Below are 19,476 nucleotides of genomic sequence, written 5' to 3'. Positions count from 1 at the left end.
TAAAAAAAAAAAAAACTAAACAAAATAACCCAAAAACTAATAGACACAAATGACCAGGTCTTTAAAGGATGGCAGAGATGATGAAAATTTAGTGCACAATTAACCTTTATATAAAAGGAATACAGTTTTGTCACAATTCTTACCATGTCATAAATTTTTGTGATTTCTTCATTTGGGCTAAATACCAAATCTAATGCCCCACATCCTGATGCCCAGATGATTTTTTGTATAGCTCTAATTACACAAGTATCGGGCATGTATCTTGAAGCCTGAAAGAAAATGAATACTTAAAAATACTTAAATTACTTAAATACTTAAAAAATATTAAGTGAAGTTATCAGAAAACATTTCTCTTTGTGAAAGTAGTATAAATGGCTCTTACCACAAATACGCTCTGCATTGTCTTTAATATCTAAAGTAGCCACATTTTTTTTCAAATCTTCACCTCAAGTCATAAGATATATGCAGATGAAGTAAAACTATCAGTTAAAGCCTAAATATGCTTCAGGTTAAGATCTAATTTGGCTCTATAGATATTTTGTTAAAACACAGGAAAACCAAGTCACCCAGTCATTCAATTCCTATGGTTAATACAGGTAAGGAAAAAATCAGCTGACCAAAGCACAAGTGATTTGGTATTTTCAAAGTAAATAGTTTTATTCCTGATAGTAAAAAAAATGAAATAATTCTAACGTCTTTGAATAGAACAAGGAAGATAACCATAAAAGGTAGAAACATTTAAAATGGAATAAACCACATACAGATAAGAGACTGAAAGATTCTAAAATCATGCTGACTGGAATAACTCAGACATAAAAAGTACACAATATGATCCCATTTTGCAAAATTTAAGAAATAGAGAACTATTCTATAATGACAAACGCAGAGAAGTGGCTGCTTATAGCCAGGAGCAGAAAACTTCTGGGATTGATGAAAATGTTGTTTTCTTGACTGTAGCATTACTTTAAACTCATCATATGTTTTATTTTGACCTAGTTCATGCAATATTTATCTCAAATAGCCTGTTTAGAAAGTGCTTTCTAAAGTATGAATATTAATAGATAACATTAATAGCAGAATTTTATGAAACTTAAGCTGAAATAAAATCAAGGCTTATGGTTTCAGAATATCTGGTCCTAGATTATGAGAATCTTCATTTATTTATGAATAAGTAGATACTATATCAAAAATAACAAAAAATAAACCAACCCAGATTCTGGGCAAGACTCTTCAGCTTGATACTAACCTCATCAGATATTTGCTGGGCAAGACGTATGGATACATTTCTAAGCATGCACTCAGATGATGGGTTTGGAATAATCTGAAGGGCATTTTGTAGTACCACTGCTTGATCATGAGTAACTTGGTTAATCTGTAAAAGTTAACATTTTTATTTGGAAGTAAAAACCATAAGCACATTTTCAAAAAAATTTGCATAATATAAGCTTAACCCTCTGGTCCTCATCCATCATCACTCTCTTTAGGATGTAATCCTTCTACATACGCACTGCACGATTTATGGTGATCTGCAGAAAAAGCATTTCAGATTGCCAACACTGTAGACTTCTCTTAGATACCTTCTGGAGTGACAATATTCTACTGCAATGTCCACTTTCAGATGAATTTTTTAAAATTAACATGGAATTTATTATTTGCCCCAGGGGTACAAGTCTGTGAATCATTAGGATTAAATAATTCACAGCACATACCCTTTCCAATGTCCATCACCCAACCACCCTATTCCTCCCCACGCCTCCCACAACCCCTTGTTTGTTTCCTGACATTAAAAGTCTTTTATGGTTTGTCTCCCTCCCTGGTCCCATCTTGTTCAGATGAATTTAATACTGTCTCCACAACTGAGTTCACTTTCAAATGGAGAAGATAAATCACACAGCTCTGAACGTGTTTCCAGGTAAATTCTTTCCCCAGCCCTCCTGGCTATTCCTGTCATGGTATCATTGAAAAAAATGAGGTACACCAAATAAATACACCTTTAATTCCTTATCCTATAATCTTTAAATTTAGAACTCAATTCCTTCCCTTTTTTTTTTGACAGGCAAGGATCACAAGTTGGCAGAGAGGCAGGCAGATAGAGAGAGAGGTAGAAGCAGGCTCCCTGCTGAGCAGAGAGCTGGATGTGAGGCTCCATCCCAGGACCCTGGATCATGACCTGAGCTGAAGGCAGAAGCTTTAACCCACTGAGCCATCCAGGTGTGCCCCCTTTCATTCTTTTTTTTTTTTTTTTTTAAAGATTTTATTTATTTATTTGACAGACGGAGATCACAAGCAGGCAGAGGCAGGCAAAGAGAGAGGAGAAAGCAGGCTCCCTGCTGAGCAGAGAGCCAGATGTGGGGCTCGATCCCAGGACTCTGAGATCATGACCTGAGCCGAAGGCAGCGGCTTAACCCACTGAGCCACCTAGGCACCCCCCCCTTTCATTCTTTAAGATGTTCCTCATTTTATTCAAAGGTACTTGTGCTATGTGTTCTCTATAATGTTTCTCCTCCCAACATGCTAAAATTTCTACATCATCTTCACCCCATTCTCTTTCACAATAAAGCTTTTTTTTTAAAGGTTTTTATTTATTTATTTGACAGACAGATCACAAATAGACAGAGTAGCAGGCAGAGAGAAGGAGAAGCAGGCTCCTTACTGAGCAGAGAGCCCGATGTGGGGCTCGATCCCAGAACCCTGCGACCGTGACCTGAGCTGAAGGCAGAGCCCTAACCCTCTGAGCCACCCAGGCGTCCCCTCACAATAAAGTTTTATTAAGAAATATTTTTAGGGGCACCTGGTTGGATCAGCTGGTTAAGTGATTTTGGCTTAATTCACGATTGTAAGGTCAAGAGTCTCACTAGGCTCTGTGCTGGGCATGAAGTCTGCCTGAGATTCTCTCTCCCTCTCCTCAACTCCTGCTTGCTCTCTCTTACAAAAAAATCTACATATATATTTTTAAAAAGAGGAATTAAAAAAAAAAAGATTTTATTTATTTATATGACAGAGAAAGATCACAGGTAGGCAGAGAGACAGGCAGAGAGAGAGAAGCAGGCTCCCCGTTGAGCAAAGAGCCCGATGTGGGGGTTCGATCCCAGGACCCCGAGATCATGACCTGAGCTGAAGGCAGCAGCTTAACCCACTGAGCCACCCAGGCACCCTCTTAAAAAGAGGAATTTTAAGAAATTCAAGGGTTGGGGTGCCTGGGTTGGACCTCTGTGGGTTGGACCTCTGTGGGTTGGACCTCTCAGTGGGTTGGACCTCTCTCTGCCTTTGGCTCAGGTCATGATCTCAGGCTCCTGGGATTGAGTCCCACATCTGGCTCTCTGCTCAGCGGGAGGCCTGCTTCCCTCTCTCTCTCTGTCTGCCTCCCTGCCTGCTTGTGATCTCTCTTTGTCTAATAAATAAATAAAATCTTTAAAAAAAGAAACTTAAGGGTTTGTGAAGTTGTTTCTACAGACACAAAGGTGGCCAAAGCAGAATGACTAGGTAAAATACTTAACGGTCTCTAACCTCAATCAGATCCTGCTTTCATTTTTACTTAATGTATTATTTATTGTATATACATATTAATTACTTAAGTAAATGCTTGGAAGTCTAATTGCATAATGCCTCTAAAATGAAATTTCAAATAAAAACCCAAAGTAGAGGAAAGTACAGTTTTAGAGTCAGCCTGCCTCTTCACAGAGTTGAAATTTCAGGTCATTTTATTATCGAGGTCAAAATAGTTCATCTCTTGAGATATTGATTTTCACTTACAAAATAGGTAGTAAGAGTAATCCACAAATATGTGTGGATTTTTAAGTTAAGAGTAACCCACAAATATGTCTAATATTGATGACTAAATGATACAATATGGTGATCAGAACATTAGAGTTTGACATATTTGACCATTAAACATGGACACGCACAATTTAAACATTAAACCTGGAAGTGAAAATGGAGCATTGTAATTTTCTTTTTAAAATTTGCAAGGGTGCCTGAGTGCTCAGTCAGTTAAGTGTCTGACTTCAGCTCAGATCATGATCCTGAAGTTCTGGGATCTGCATCAGGTTCCCTGCTCAGCAGGGAGTCTGTTTCTCCCTTTTCCCTTCACCCCGCTTGTGCTCCCTGTCTCTCATTCTTGCTCTATCTCAAATAAATAAATACTAAAATTTGCTGTACAACCTGCATTTTTCTTTTAACCTTATTAGTAGAAAATTGCAAAATTATACAAAAGAGAGAAGGAAAAAAAAAGTAGAGAAGAATTTAAATTACCCTAAAAAATTCATTATCTAGCTTTTATAATTATCAATAAAATGTGAGATTTTTTTCACTCCCTCTTCAGCTCACACAGTCTGACCATATCTCCCCAGAATTACATTGGAGGAAAATCTGAGACATTGTATTTTATTCAAATACCTCAGCATAAACATGGGGGCTTAAATGGGTAGGAGAAGAATCAATGAAACAAGATGCAATTGGGAGGGAGACAAACCATAAGTGACTCTTAATCTCACAAAACAAACTGAGGGTTGCTGGGGGGAGGGGGTTGGGAGAAGGGTGGGGTGGGGTTATGGACATTGGGGAGGGTATGTGTTTTGGTGAGTGCTGTGAAGTGTGTAAACCTGGCGATTCACAGATCTGTACCCCTGGGGATAAAAATACATGTTTATATTTAAAAACAAAACAAAAACCTCAGCATATGACTCTTTTTTGAAACAAACCCACAATACAATTATCCTACCTAAAGTAATTAATGGTAATTCTAAATATCGAATGTCCATCATTATTCAAATTTCTAAGATGAAAAACCAACCTGTTTCTAAAAAAAATCTATATCCTTAAAGCATTTTATCTGTAGCGAGTAATACAGCTAAATAAAATAAACTAAAATTTAGTGTAAAGTGAATGACACATTCAATCCTTGCATCAATCTCAGTATATCCTGAGAATATTCAGCGATGTTCATTAGGAGGATACCATGGCTGAGAAAAGTTCTTGTCAATTTTGGTGGTTATATTTGTCCTAGTGGGAGAAGAGATGGGCAACACACCAATTAAATCTTTTTTTTATTACCATCTGTCTCTATTCATCTTTCAGGTATCAGTTAATAAAAGGTTCAGATGAGTTTTTGACACTTAAACAACTGAAACTCAAACTGACTTAGGGAACAGGCGCCCTATGAGATCAGTGTAATCACTGTTTACATTTCAATGCAAATGTAACTGAACTTACATTCTCTACTTAAGAATCACTAAATAGTTTAAAGTTTAAAAATTACATGTCAACCATAAACCTTATTAATGATTTAAAAATTTTTATTACCGGTGTTATGGGATCTGCACCTTCTACAACTGGCTGACAAGCTTCTGCTACAGCTCGAACGTGGCCATAGCCTATGGCAGTTAACAATAGTTTGGCTATCTTAAGACCATTGAGGTAAGCACCCCTTCGAGTTTCTGTGTCTGTATTTGGCAGGAAGTTATTTCTTGTTAACATACTCAGTACAAGAGGTAAGCCACCACTTTTCAAGAAGTGAAACTGAAAGTCAGAGGAATCATCTGCCAAAGGTGCACTAGCAGGCATTAGCAAGGCATAAACAACCTGGAAAAAAAGAAAAGGGAAGGAAGGGGGCTGTATTAAAAGATGTTAAAAAAATTTTAAAATAACTTATTTCCTTTATCATCAATACTAAAAAATTCTTAAATAAGATTACATTCTTATGCATATTTTTTATATTACCATATGATGTAAAAATTAGTTAAAAAAAATAAAATAAAATGAACCTCTGTTAGGTATAGCACTTGGGAGGCAGAAGGACCAAAGAAAAGTGATTCAAGAGCCGGTCCAAGGTTATTTTCTCCAAGTTTTGCAGGATCCAAACAAAGAGCTCTTAATTTTTCTACTGTTGTGCTATCTGTAAAGAAAACACAGTTACAGTAAAATGTAAATCATATATTACTATTTTATATTTAATGTACTTAAGAGTATTAATTATAGAACATCATCAATAAATATCCATTAAGCTGAGTTCTAAGATCAACTCTTAAACTATAACCAGACCTGGACTAGTTAATGATCAGCTAAGGTTCTTTAACAGTCAACCTAAAACATGAAGGGAACAGTTTGCTATCCAGAGACCTCAAATCAACTATTCTTCCTTCCCTATTAGAGACAGAAAAAAACTACAAAAACCAAAACAAAAACCCAAAACTGCACAACATGAGTAGTAGTGCTTCTGAAACATAAATAAACATAAACAAGCTCCTGCCACCAAGTTCTCAATTATTTGCCCCCTATGATAAACCATTTGTTTTTGGCTTTTAAAAAACTGAGGTACTATTTAAAAGAGACAACTTTCCTAATATATATCTAACAGCAAAAGAGCTATGCATTTTCCTTTTGTACAAAGATGTGAGATTTACAAGAAATGAAGAGATACAACTAAAAAGATAATCTCTCAAAAGAAAACATAGTAAATCTTCATAATCTTAGATTACACAGTAATTTCTTACATATGATGCTAAAGGCAAATGTGACAAGAGGAGAAACAGTTTAACTGGACTACATCAATATTAATCTTTTGTGTATAAAAGTAAACTTAGAAAATAAAAAGAAGGGGTGCCTGGGTGGCTCAGTTGGTTGAGTGACTGCCTTCGGATTGGGGTCATGATCCTGGAGCCCCAGGCTTGAGCAGAGGGCCTAATCCTTCCCCTGCCCATCAGCATGATTTTGTTCTCTCTCAAATAAATAAAATCTTTTTTAAAAAGGGGGGGAAAAAAAGAAAATGTACAAGATAGGAAGGAATATTTGTAGTTGTGTATCTGATAAAGGATTTATGCCTGAATGCACTGTACCATTTAAAATTAAATAAAAAAAAAGAAACTTCAAAAGTAAGTAAAGTACTGTAACATTTAAAATTCAATTAAAAAACAAAAACAAAAACTTTAAAAGTAAGCAAAGGATATAACAGACATTTCTCCAAAGATACAAAATGGCTGGTAAACCCATGAAGAAAGACTTTAACACTATTAGTCATCAAGGAAATGCAAACGAAAAACCTCAGTTAAGATGATCCTCTACCACAATTAGCATGACAATAATTCAAAAACAGTAATAGGTATCAATTAAAAGTGGAAGAACTCGGCCCCTTATACTTTACTTGTGGGACTAAGAATGCTGCCAATGTGGAAAACAATTTGGCAGTTCCCCAATATTGTTAAACATGGAGTTACTAAGTCATCCAGCACTATGTATCCAAAAGCCTCAATGGACTTACTAAATCATCCAGCATGTATATATATCGCCTGGTATGTATCCAAAAAGCCCCATAAAACTGTTCAAAACAATAAATGTGGGGCGCCTGGGTGGCTCAGTGTGTTAAGCCCCTGCCTTCGGCTCAGGTCATGATCTCAGGGTCCTGTGATCGAGTCCCGCATCGGGCTCTCTGCTCAGCAGGGAGCCTGCTTCCCTCTCTCTCTGCCTGCCTCTCCATCTACTTGTGATTTCTCTCTGTCAAATGAATAGATAAAATCTTAAAAAAACAAAACAAAAACAAAAAAAAAAACAAAAAATGTTCACAGCAGCATTAATCATAATATTGGAAACAACATGTCTACTAGCTGATGAATGGAAGACAAAACTGTGATTTACAATACAGCAAAATATACATTCAGCCTTAAAAAGTAATTCAATTCTGATAATACGGTAACATGGATGAATATATCCTCATGCTAAGTGAAATAAGCCAGTCATACAAAGACAAACAGTGCATGAATCAACTTATATGGGGTTATCTGGAGAAGTCAGACTCAAAAGAAACAAAGGAGAATGTGGCTACCAGTGGCTGGAAAGAGGAGGCTATTATGTAAGCCAATGTTCTTGTGCTTAAGAAACACTGAGAGGTTCAGGTAAAAAGGTATAGGTGTGTGTAACTTTTTCTCAGGTAGTTAGAAAATTATTATATAAATAATGATACAGCAAATATGCCAAAATGTTAACCATTACTGAACATGGAAGAGTACTGGAAGTTCTTCTTCTTCTTCTTTTTTTTTTTTTTTATTTATTTGTCAGAGAGAGAGCGAGCGAGAGCGAGCACAGGCAGACAGAGTGGAAGGCAGAGTCAGAGGGAGAAGCAGGCTCCCCGCGGAGCAAGGAGCCCGATGTGGGACTCGATCCCAGGACGCTGGGATCATGACCTGAGCCGAAGGCAGCCGCCCAACCAACTGAGCCACCCAGGCGTCCCTCTTTTTTTTTTTTTTTTTAAAGATTTTATTTATCATCTATTTGAGAGAGATGGCAAGAGAGTAAGCAAGAACAGTGGGGAGAAACCCGACATGGGGCTGGATCCTAGGACTCTGAGACCATGACCTAAGCCAAAGGCAGGCACTTAACCAACTGAACCATCTAGATGCCCCTGGAAGTGCTTTGTATCATTCCATGTAGCTTTAAAATTATTGCGTTATAAAGAGTGGGTTTTATAACAGGACAAAAAAGATTAAAAAAATTTTTTTTAATGGAAAAGACGACAATGCTTTTTTGCCTGACTGCCGTCATCAGGGGTGGTGGCATGCACACTCCTGGTGGCTACAGCTGAAATTAGGCTTGATGATGTGAAGGAGCAGGTATATAAACTGGCCCAGAAAAGTATGGTTCCCTCATAAATAGGTGTGATTCTGAGAGATACCCATAGTGCTGCACAAGCACATTTTGTAAAAGGTAAAATGTAAAAACCCAAGTTCAAAGGACTTGCTTTTGATCTTCCCAAGGATCTCCACAATTTGATTGCTGTTCTAAAGTGTTGTGAGAGGATCACAAAGATAAGGATGCTAAATTCTAATTTTATTTTTTTTAAGATTTTATTTATTTGTCAGAGACTGAGAAAGAGAGCACAAACAGGGAGCAGCAGAGGGAGAAACAGACTCCCTGCTGAGCAGGGAGCTTGATGTGGGGCTTGATCCCAGGACTCTTGAGATTATGACCTGAAGGAAGATGTTTCATCAACTAAGCCAACCAGGCATCGAAATTCTGATTTTTACTGAGAGCTGCTATAATCACCGGTTGGCTAAATATTTTAAGGCCAAATGAGTCCCACCACCAGGGTAGAGGCTGTGGATGACTTATATTTCCAGTACGAAATGAATAATTACTGGAATAAAAGGTACTCCATAAGGAATACATACGTAATCAATGGGACTGAAATAATGGGACTGAAATATGATGACAGACTGTAGGTACTTTCTACCTACCATAAGGACAGTATATGTATAGTTGTTGAATCACTATATTGTATGCCTGAAACTAAGGAAACACTGTGTATCAACTATGTATCAAGATAAATTAAAGTTTAAAAAATAGAAGAGGGCGCCTGGTGGTTCAGTCGGTTAAGCCTCTACCTTCAGCCCACGTCATGATCTCAGGGTCCTGGGACCAAGTCCTGCACTGGGCTCTCTGCTCAGCAGGGAGCCTGCTTTCCTCCACCCCCCCACCTGCCTCTCTGCCTACTTGTGATCTCTCTGTCAAATAAATAAATGAAATCTTCTTAAAAAACAAATAGAAAAAATTAAAAGTAAACAATTATTCCTAGTCTCACAGTCCCTTAGTCTTCAGTAGGTTCCAGTACATTGTATGACTACTTTTTGGAAGTCTTTTCCATTTCAGAGCTTTAGTTCTAATCAAATGTCTTACCTCAAAGCTATCTAGGTAGTACTTCCTTTTTTCATTTCTAGAACATTCAATATATATCCAAAACAGGGTCTAATATACAACGTTACCAGCTTAAATTTTATGTAGAACAATAGCTTGGACTCAAGAAACTGGAAAGTAGGTTTACTAAAGTACAGTATATGGAAAAGGGTGGTAACACAGACAAATAACCACATATCAAAGGCAATGTCAAACAAGGTTTTTCACTCAGGTAAGTAAGTCTAAAATACTGAGGAGGAGAAAGCATAAGGAAGGCTGTAGATGAGACTGCAACTGGAGATACTGTTGTGGCTTCATATGTATAAGAACATATAATTTCTACTGTTTACTTCAAGGAGAAAGGAACAGAAATGGATACTTTGTACTTGTATCTTAGGTTCTGAATACCATTTAACACTACAGGAAACTTCAAGTAAATGACTGACTCTAGAACTGGAGCAAGAAAATAAGTTCATTTGCTGGCTAAGATATAAATGCCATTTAACTCTTCTGAGGTCATTACACCATGACTGAGTGCAGCAGCCTCTGAAATGTATCAGAGAAAATAAATATTTTTAATAAGAAAAACTCCTTAGGAATTGAGAGGATTAGAAACAATTTAACAGTCTACTAAAAAACAAGGCACTGGAAATAGTGGTAATAGAGGCATAAGGACAGAAAGAACTCTGAGGACATAACTAATGCTAAGGAGTTATACTTTAAATACGTTCTATTTATATTTCACCACAATAATAAAACAACAAAAGCAATAAATTTTGAGTATTTTTTGCTTAGCCCATGATGAGCTGATAGATATCAATGTGGCTCAGTAGTTGTTTAGGCTTAACCAATGTCAACTTTTCAGGGAGTACAGCAGGAGTACTATTCTGCAAGGCGCTTGGGTGGCTCAGTCAGTTAAGCATCCGCCTTCAGCTCAGGTCATGATCCCAGGGTCCTGGGATAAGCCTGGTGCCTGGCTCCTTGCTCCCTGCTCAGCAGGGAGTATGCATCTTCTTCTGCCTCTCCCCCTGCTCATGCTTACTCTCTCTCTCAAAAAAAAAAAAAAAAAAAAAAAAAAAAAAAAAAAAAAAAAATCATCTGCACAAAAGAACTATAGATGAAAGCATTTTCAAAGAATATGAGAGAACATTAATTTAGTGCAATCTGGTGGAATGTGTTACAACGCACTGTAGTAATATGTTATTTCGGGAACACAAAAAGACTTAAGAGGAAAGATTTACATAGTTTATGAAAATTTGTTATGTTTAAAGCCCTTGGGCAATCTTTCATTCATTATATTATTCATCAGTAAGTATTCTGTGGAAAACATGTGAATTTATCATGTATTATTAAAACAGCAGTGCCAGTAGTAAACCATTCACTTTTATGGATTTAACAACATCAGTTTTATGACTTTATGTTGGAAGTAGAACCTGGGTATCTTAAATTGCCCTACTACATGATAGTTCAATGGCTTCACAGTAATAAAGCTCAACTCTGATTTTTAAAGCACATGGTTGAGAATAAAACTACTTTGAACAAGAAAGTTTCTCTACTGTAACCAAACACTGAAAAGTTTAGAAATGTAGCTTCTGCTACAAACTTGATGTTAATAAATTTAACTTAAAAGGTACAACAATGCTTTATTTTCTTTTTTAAAAGGTTTTTTTAATTTATTTGACAGACAGAGATTAAAAGTAGGCAGAAAGGCAGGCAGAGAGAGAGGAGGAAGCAGGCTTCCCGTTGAGCAGAGAGCCCAATGTGGGGCTCGATCCCAGGACCCTGGGATCATGACCTGAGCCGAGCCCAAGGCAGAGGCTTTAACCACTCAGCCACCCAGGCGCCCCGTAACATGCTTTAAATGAAAAACAGTACAGTGAAGTTATTTAGTTGCCAATATTGTTTAAATCACAAGTAATATCAAGGACTACATATTTCCCACTGCTATCAAAGTTAATACGAAAGGTAAAATATGCATTTCTATACAAACTGTATAGAAAATTTTAGAGTCAGAGTTAGAAAATATGCCTGCTATAAATTTGTAGCATTTTTCAAACAGTGATGTAAGTGTAAAGAAATCTTCTAAAATACATTTAATTGTGCAAGTGAAGAGCTTCCATCTAGCTTAAATTTCAAAAAGATTAATCTCTAATGTACTAACGTACTAAATATTAAAAGATACTGAAAAAAGGATGAAGAGAATTCTATGAATTCTTCTGTTGGACTGGTCATGAAATGATAACCAGTAGTACCTGTTTATGGAAAAACCACATCAAAGATAAAATATATCAAATTTATCTCTTACAGATCAGCAATAACAAATAATTGCAACTATTTTGAGGATAAGAATCACAAACTTTGAGCCCATTTAGAAAAAAATCATACCTCCCACCAAAAATTCCATTATTCTCAGAAGCAGACCAGTATTTTAAAAAATTGCACTCAAATTATTTTTAGAGTTAGAATTTTGCTAATAAAAAGTTTGTGGGGGTGGGAAGAGTCTAGGTGGCTTGTCAGTTAAGCCATCTGCTTTCACTTCAGGTCATGATCTCAAGGTCCTAGGATTAAGCCCCACATAAGGCTCCCTGCTTCTCCCTCTGCTTGTGCATGCACTCTCTCTATGTCATACAAATACATAAAAATCTTAAAAAAAAAAAAAAAGATTGTAGAAATTTGTTTTCTCTCTCATTACGTAAGTTCCTACATAATACTTTTCATTACGCCTCTTGGCCTGCAAAGGCAAAAATATTATCTGGCCGTTTAAAACCAAATTTTCCAATCTCTTTGCTAAAGACATACTGGAGAAACTGGTGAAAACTTGAAAAGAGGTGAAACTTGAATGGGATCAGTTAGATTATAGAAATATGGTCAATGTTAATTTTTGATGGAGATGATGGTAGATGCCATCATCTGAAGGAAACAAATGATTGTTGTGGGATACAATAAAAACATCAAATCAATAAATTACTCTCATATGGTTTAAGAAGAAAATGTTCTATGTGTTTGCACTATCCACTTTTCTGAATTTTCCAATTACCTCAGTAGTAAATAACAAATACAGGGTTTTGTTAGACATGAGATTTTTATAGAACATATAGCAAAAACACTGTAAAATGTTCATAAAATAAAAACAGAAATCTAAGAAGTAACAGAAAAGAGAGATCACAAAAATGTTACTAACTAAAAGAGAGTCAACTGAAGACACAACTAATTTTTTAAAAAAGATTTTATTTATTTGAGAGAGACAGCGATAGACACAGAAAGAGAGAGCACAAGTCAGGTGGAGGGAAAAGCAGGCTCCTGCTGAGCAGGGAGCCTGTTGTCGAGCTTGATCCTAGCACTGGGGGATCACAACCTGAGTCAATGGCAGATGCTTAACTTACTGAGCCTCCCTCCCAGCCGCCCCACAAATAATTTTTTTTTTAAGATTTTATTTATTTACTTGACAGACAGAAGTCACAAGTAGAGAGAGAAGCAGGCATAAAGAGAGAGAGAGACAGAGAGAGAGAAGGAAGCAGGTTCTCCGCTGAGCAGAGAGCCCGATGTGGGGCTCGATCCCAGAACCCTGGGATCATGACCTGAGCTGAAGGCAGAGGCCTAACCCTCCAAACCACCCAGATACCCCACAAATAACTTTTTTTATAAAAGAGTTTTTTTCTTTAAGATTTTACTTTTTTAAAAATTTGACACACAGAGAGAGAGCACAAGCATGGGCAGCTGGAGAAGGAGAAGAAGACTCCCTGCGAAGGGAAAAGCCCATGTGGGGCTCAATCCCAGGACCCTGAGGATCATGACCTAAGCCGAAGGCAGATGCTTCACTGGACTAAGACACCCCACAAATAATTTTTAAAAGGAAAACTAAAATAGAGTAAGTGAGAGGCAAAACTGTTAAGTAAGACAAACTTAGCAACATTCTGCACAAATACACAACAACACATTCTAAAGCAAAATGAAACAAAATCTTCAAAAGCACAAATAAAGCCACAAAAGAAAAAAGGAAAAATTAACCTTTTCACCAGTAAGATCCACTGAACACTCATCAACAAAAGATATACATCCATATCCTCCCCAATGCACTTATTGTTAAGATTTCAGAACTCAAGGGAAACAAAACAAAACAAAGCAAAACAAACAAAATCCCAGCCTTTCCAAACTTAAAAACAGCTCAATCTTCCCACCTAACAACACTGCTATGGAACTATAATGGAACAAACATTCAACCTTCAACTCTATGTTCAAACTAATGCATGTAAAAAACAAGAACAAAATGAAAAAATATGTATTCCTTTGAGTGAGATTTTAGTTGTATTCAGATGAACAATCTTTAAAAAAAAAAGGTGCTTCCCTTTAAATACCCTTTATTAGGAGGACGTGCTTCAGCAAGATGAGAACTAACCCAACCAAGAAACATCACAAAAGAACAGAGCAGGATGCACCGAAAGAAGTCTATTCAAAGAGGTCCCAGAACAGTAACTGTATCAAAGAAAAAAAAAAACAAAACACACTAAAGGAAAAGGAGGAAACACACAAGAAAGTAAGATACAACATGTGACTATGTGGAAAATTGTTTTAAAAATTAGAGCAATGTGAAAAACTTAGTAATAAATGTCATAGAAAACTAAGTGAATATAAGGGATGAATTTAAAAATCTAGAATAAACAAGTGTGAACAACCTAGGAAATGAAAATATTTTCATGTAGTGTTGAGTCACTGTGCTGTATACTTGAAACTCAAGTAACACTATATTTAACTATTTTGGAATTAAAGTAGAAATTAAAAAAAATAAAATAGAAAATATTTTAACAGTCTTTTAAAAATGTTAGTAACATTTTTAGATGTAGATATTGCCTTTTTTTTTTTAAAGATTTTATTTATTTATTTGATAGAAATCACAAGTAGATGGAGAGGCAGACAGAGAGAGAGAGGGGAAGCAGGCTCCCTGCTGAGCAGAGAGCCCCATGCGGGACTCGACCCCAGGACCCTGAGATCATGACCTGAGCCGAAGGCAGCGGCTTAACCCACTGAGCCACCCAGGTGCCTGTAGATGTAGAGATTGCTTTAAAAAATATATTGCTGAGGGTGCCTGGGTGGCTCAGTGGGTTAAGCTGCTGCCTTCGGCTCAGGTCATGATCTCAGGGTCCTGGGATCAAGTCCCGCATGGGGCTCTCTGCTCAGCAGGGAGCCTGCTTCCTCCTCTCTCTCTCTCTCTGCCTGCCTCTCCAACTACTTGTGATTTCTCTCTGTCAAATAAATAAATAAAATCTTAAAAAAATTATATTGCTGAGATCAGAATATATAAATATAAATATAATATAAATAAAAATATAATGCTGAGATCAGAAGTCACACACTCCCACTAACTGAGCCAGCCACTCTATGCTAAATATTCTTTCTATCTCATGTACTTGTCAACATCCAAGGGGAAGAGGATTGGGGGGTGGTGGTGGAGAAAGTCAGACAATTTTCTTACCTGGGGGCATAAGTTTCATAAGTATTCTTGCTCCATCCCTAAGAGATGGCATATTTAGATTGCTACCTAAATCTGCAATTTGCCAAAGGAAAGATATGTATCTGGGATGCAGTGACATTATCTGGAATACAGAAAACAAAAAGATTTCTCTATAACTAAGTTTAAGAGATTTTTGTTACTTAAAATTAATCTATTCACTAACCCCAAATACGCTTTCTACCTATCACATCTGCATTTTTACTACCTGAAATATATTTGCCTTCCCCATCCTTTCATTTTCAAAAATCCACTGTTCCTCTATGATACAAGCGTAATAATTTACTATGTTTTCCATGCTATGTTGAGTAATTTCTTTGCACCGGTTGTTCTATTGTTTTGTAAACTCTAAGTTTCATATAGCACTCAGACATTTATACAAAAGGGACTTCACCCCTTGAGGAGTAAAGATTGCTGATAATCTCTAATCTTATTGTTAAAAGGACTCAAATTCCTCTAACATTGAAGGAGCTGGTGTTACTGCAGCTGTGACAATTCTTAAGAGGTGGAGGGATGAGAAAACATGAAGAAATTACGCAGTTATTCTTTACATATGAAAAATACTAAGAATTAGAGAAGAATAGCAGATTATCTATTTCTTTAAAAATAGTTCTCTCCCCAAAAGGACTTATAGTAGAATTTCATTCAGGTATTTATTTAATAGTATGTTATGAATTCTATCTAAACGTAATACTGTATCTATGGAGAAATTTTATTTTAAATTAAAAAATTAAAAATTCACCCAGAAGTTAATACTTCACTGCATATATATATATATATATTTGACATTTGCCACATCTATGAACTTGTATACTGCTTATAAAAAGAACCATTCTATACATTTCTTTGTATCTGCAGAGCAAAGTATAATGCTTTGCATATAGTAGTTAACTTACCACCCCAGGCAAACAGTTTTCCACTTCTGGATTGGGACCATCACTGTAGTGATTACAGTGGTTGCCAGGTGATCCCGGTGAAGAATCAGAAGAACTATCAGGGCTTGACGGCATATTGGAACTTACTTGTGTAAGTTTGGCAGTAATTACCTAAAAATGAGAAAACATATTAGTAGCAAAGACAAAATACTTCCACAAAATACAGAAATTTGATATACTAGAGGCTAAAAAATATATTATGGTTTAATCTTAGAAATATTTAAAAAGTAATGTTCAAAAAAAACCATTTGGTAGTTTATTTTCTGCACTGTACAAGTATGATGATGCCTATCTTTTTCAGGATTATAACCCAAAACTGAGCTTAAGTCTCATTAAACATTTACTGAATGAATAAAAAACAGCTTCAATGTTTAATTCTTTGGGAGTATTTTTTAAAAAATATTTTATTTATTTATTTGATAGAGATCACAAGTAGGCAGAGAGACATGCAGAGAGAGAGAGAGGAAGGGATACAGGCTTCCGGCTGAGTGGAGAGCCCGATTCGGGGCTCGATCCCAGGACCCTGGGATCATGACCTGCCTTTGGCTCAGGTCATGATCCCAGGCACCCAGGCACCCCCTTTTTGGCAGTATCTGAAAATTTTGTATGTACTTACTGATTTATCTTTTAAGTTTAATTGTCCTATTAGCTTTCTGTCATCTTCAGAATCCACTAGCTCACCACCCACAAAGAGTTCAATTTTTGTATGGGCTGCATTTGCTTTAATACGGTTGAGAATACATCGTCGTACAGAACCAACTGTATCATTTGTATGAGACCATACATCAAGGTCATCAACCTGTCTGCCATGGTTTGGAAATCGAACTATAAGAGAGAGGTGTTTACCACGGAATGCTCTAAAAAAAAATATATATACATATATATATTTATGTAATTTTTATATATATAAATACATTAAAAAAAAGTACAGTCATATTCAGCAGCCTAACAACAACATGAAGCTTCTCTTATTATGAGGAAGATAGTTAAATTTACTTTTTTTAGACTATTAAAAATACCTGTTTCTGTAAGTTACGAACATTAGTTAATTTTGGAAATACAATATGGTTATATTCCACTGTGGTTAATCTTTGTTTCTATGGCTGCAGAACCAGAGATTTCCACTTTCTGCTAATTAGTAATAGACATTAGTTAATTTAAAGCTACAAAAGTTTAATACACTAAGAATATTTTCAAAGATAGAAGGGATGCACTTCAAAGTATCAACAGAAATATTAAAATGCACATTTCCTTAAACATTCACAAAAATTCTTAAAAACAGTCACTCAAAAATACTTATCTTGCAATGCTCTCTTCTCACAGATAAAATCCAAAACAAAAAGAAGCATTTTATATTATTCATAATAGTGATCACAATTTAAAAAAATCTGATAGTACTTACTCTATAAACTTCTCCCAACTCTAAAAATGCCATTTGAACTATTTTTAAATAATTCAGCTTGCTGTCTACTTAATTTATGATTATCTGATCCATAGTGCATAAAATTGAATTTATTTATAATTATACTAATAAATAATTTAGTAAATTATTTATTTTATAGTAGTTCCCAAATCTAAAGAAAATTTAGCAAAGACCATTTCAAGACTTTCTTATTCATATCTATTAAATAAATAGATTTTAAGAATTTTATTTTTACTAGTGTGAATGAGTATCATTAAAATAAAAATACACAGTAGCTATAAAATATCATTCCCACTTAGTAGATGGTAATAGCTTGGAATCAAATCAAACAAGACAGGAAGGGAGGTAGAAAGAAAAGAAAATAAACAAAGTAAAGAGAAGAAAAAAAAAGAAAAATTGTACTTAGTAACTGATAATGCCTAACTAAAATATAAATCAAAATTTTCTACTCAAAAGAAAAATATATCTATGAGAATGCAAAAAAATGTTTTTAAAAGACAAGACACAGAAATCCAGAATGAAAATTTCTTTATTGCCCTTTTAACCCATAAAAGTCATTTGTTTCCTAATTAATTGGCTAGGAAAATAATAAATGACTACAAATTAACTAGTGGATTAATTTCTTACAAACCTTGACATAGGCAGAATCGTTCTTTCCTCATGATAATCGCTGTCACATTCATTTATATATTCCCTTAAAACAGTTAATACTCGAACCATTCGAATGGCTTCCTGTCTTGCACAATTAATATTGTCTTCATCACCATCCAAAATACACAATGTATCATATGAGGCTTTCAAACGATCAAAGCAAGATTGGATGAAGTCTTCATGGATAACCACCTATAAATAATAGGCCCAAGAAAGAGATGAACTTGCTTAAAAACAAATATGGCAGTCAGTAATCTGAAAAAGTGAAATAAAATTTCAACCTGTAGGTAACTATCAGTTCTATATTTATATACTATACATAACATAATACTTATAAGGAAGCCGACAACAAGAAAATGAGAAATTAAACAATGTTATTATTAAAAACAAAACAAGGAAAAAATGTTTGGGACCTAATGTCCAATAAGTCAAACTTCTGGCTATATCAACATAAAAAATGTTGTTGTTCAATGTAATACCAACCACCTAAGGGTAGCTTCCAAATGAACATTCTTTCAGTTAGTATTTTTAAGGGACAAATGTGAATTGAAGTCTTAAATATTTTGACAGAGTTAAAAAATTAATTTCTAGTTGTAAGTTTAAAAAGCTTCTTCTGAACACTAGAGCACTTCTGACTTAGCTGAAGAAGAAGTTTTTATACACTTAAATCTCACCTGATTGACCTGTAACCTTGGACCAAGGTTTGTATATATCTCTTTAAGGAGATCTATGGCTCTGTTGGCAATGTCATCATTACTCTGAATCACAACCTAGATCCAAAAATTTGAGTATTAGTAACATTCAAGAATTATTTTAATTTGGCACTTAAAATGAAGCAATATAAAATTAAATAAACTTGAAAATAAACAACGAAAATATCTAAAAGGTAGGTCTTCTAGAAATTTGATTAAAATTTTATTTTAGAGAACTTTGATTAAAAATGAAAAGGATAAAATAAAATTCAATCAGTATTATTTAACTCTGCAACTGGTAGACAAGCTGTGAGATTTTCAAGGAACAATTCAACTATTATTATATAATTCTTTTAATAGAGGTTACTGATTTTTTTTTAAAAAAAGATTTTATTTATTTGACAGACAGAGATCACAAGTAGGCAGAGAGACAGGCAGAGAGAGAGAGGAAGGGAAGCAGACTCCTCACAGAGCAGAGAGCCCAATGTGGGGCTCAATCCCAGGGCCCTGGGATCATGACTGAGCCGAAGGCAGAGGCAAACTATCTTAATCGATAGTTTGCAAAAAATACAAAGAACAAAAACTCAATACAACAAAAATATAGTAGAA

At 35.5% G+C, this 19,476-nt stretch overlaps 1 protein-coding gene across 8 annotated transcripts in view; it reads right to left on the bottom strand.

Annotated features, from left to right (window-relative positions):
* LOC309856854 (ubiquitin carboxyl-terminal hydrolase 9X-like) overlaps positions 1 to 19,476 on the bottom strand; it is a 163,198-nt gene that overhangs the window by 61,436 nt on the left and 82,286 nt on the right. For all 8 annotated transcript variants that reach the window (XM_082718527.1, XM_082718526.1, XM_082718524.1 and 5 more), the window contains 9 exons: positions 18,850 to 18,945; positions 18,156 to 18,367; positions 16,718 to 16,958; positions 16,063 to 16,212; positions 15,131 to 15,251; positions 5,763 to 5,893; positions 5,302 to 5,580; positions 1,247 to 1,372; positions 144 to 269 (listed from right to left, as the gene is read on the bottom strand). In XM_082718527.1, the coding sequence (XP_082574653.1) occupies positions 144 to 269; positions 1,247 to 1,372; positions 5,302 to 5,580; positions 5,763 to 5,893; positions 15,131 to 15,251; positions 16,063 to 16,212; positions 16,718 to 16,958; positions 18,156 to 18,367; positions 18,850 to 18,945 (1,482 nt within the window). The remainder of the gene's footprint in view (positions 1 to 143; positions 270 to 1,246; positions 1,373 to 5,301; positions 5,581 to 5,762; positions 5,894 to 15,130; positions 15,252 to 16,062; positions 16,213 to 16,717; positions 16,959 to 18,155; positions 18,368 to 18,849; positions 18,946 to 19,476) is intronic.

Source organism: Mustela nivalis (genome assembly GCF_964662115.1).
Source record: "Mustela nivalis genome assembly, chromosome: Y".
In the NCBI taxonomy this organism is placed as follows: Eukaryota; Metazoa; Chordata; class Mammalia; order Carnivora; family Mustelidae; genus Mustela; species Mustela nivalis.
Note: the sequence above shows the minus strand (reverse complement) of the source record. Positions and strands in the feature narration are given on the sequence as shown.